Genomic DNA, 1274 nt, shown 5'->3' with positions numbered 1-1274 from the left:
ACTCTTGACTCTAGAAAATTATTTCTTTGGACAGCTAAATTCTTTCATAAAGGTATCTCCTCGTCCGCTCGAGAAAGAATAATTCGAATTTGAATTTATGCTATGATGACATTAATCAGAATTTTGATTTTGAAGACGTTAATCCGTGGGCATCACCAAACATGACCCTATCTACAATCCAAACATAAAACCATTCTGTATATTCAACAAAGAGGCGTAGATTAAAGCAGCAAAATTACATAGAAAATCATATAAACTTGACAAATAATTGTCATGCCAGCAAACAACTACCTAAATTTTAAATTAAGCAAAGCCATAATAGCATCTAAACCGTAAATCCTATCCGGACATCAGAGTTCTAATCCACAAATACAACCATTGAAGGGGAAAATCAAATAAATTTTACGAATCTACCTAAAATTTTAAATTAAGTAGAAACCCAATCTGGGTATTGCAATATTCAACCCATAAGCAAAAACACCATACAAATTCAAATAATACAACTGAGATTGCATAATACATATATAATTATCAACTAAAAAACACCATTCACCAGTCCAGATACCCTTCCTTTATCTAAAAAACTCATAAAAAACTGAAAAAGAGCTAATACACTTCATGTAGTTTCGACAAATAGACCCCCAGCCTGAAAACTTAAAAAAAAAAACATAAAACATAAAACATAAAACCTTAAACCAGAATTCCGATCTGGGTATTTCAGATTTGGTTCAAACGGGGCTCAAGAGCTGAGCAAGATGGGGTTTGGGCTCGGAATTCATACCAATGATGATTACAAGAGGGATAAAACCGTAGTGGGTGATGACTTTTGCTTTCTTCATAGCCCAAGTGCTCCATTCCTTCAAACATTTTGCAGTCGATCCATTTTCAGAAGCCCTTGAGCCTTTTGTAGACTTCCCTTTTCCCTTTGCAGAAGAACCTCTTGAAGCCATTGATTTGGTTCGCTTCACGTCTCTCTTCTTTTGCTGGTTTTGTCTATTCTCTATCGCCTAAACCCTAACCCTAAGAAGAATTGAAAAACTTCGTCTTTCCTCTTTATGCTTTTTTTTGAGTGGGGACCCACTGGATCGAACGGTGGAGATCAGACTGAATCTATTTTATTATGACTAAAATACCCTCTCAAGTGAATTGAAGTCACGAGATTGTCGAAGTTACGTGGGTACTTCAGATTCGTGCAGAGCATGGAGTTTTATTTCCATGAAATTTTTTAAAGGAGAATTTCTTTTTCCAAGAAAACTTTTGGCTCATTTTTGTCA

The 1274-nt window shown here is 35.3% G+C and overlaps 1 protein-coding gene across 1 annotated transcript; it reads right to left on the bottom strand.

Moving 5' to 3' along the window:
* Positions 1-489: 489 nt before the first annotated feature.
* On the bottom strand, positions 490-1043 carry LOC143878412 (mitochondrial import receptor subunit TOM7-1-like). The gene has a single exon (XM_077380705.1). It carries the CDS (start codon positions 948-950, stop codon positions 729-731), a length of 222 nt encoding a protein of 73 aa, XP_077236820.1. The 5' UTR covers positions 951-1043; the 3' UTR covers positions 490-728.
* Between the last annotated feature and the right edge of the window lie 231 nt (positions 1044-1274).

This window comes from Tasmannia lanceolata, unplaced genomic scaffold (genome assembly GCF_043159265.1).
Source record: "Tasmannia lanceolata isolate RefF3 unplaced genomic scaffold, GAP_Taslan_0.1 ptg000006l, whole genome shotgun sequence".
Taxonomy (NCBI): Eukaryota; Viridiplantae; Streptophyta; class Magnoliopsida; order Canellales; family Winteraceae; genus Tasmannia; species Tasmannia lanceolata.
The sequence above is the reverse complement of the archived record's forward strand: the minus strand, read 5'-3'. Positions and strand labels throughout refer to the sequence as shown.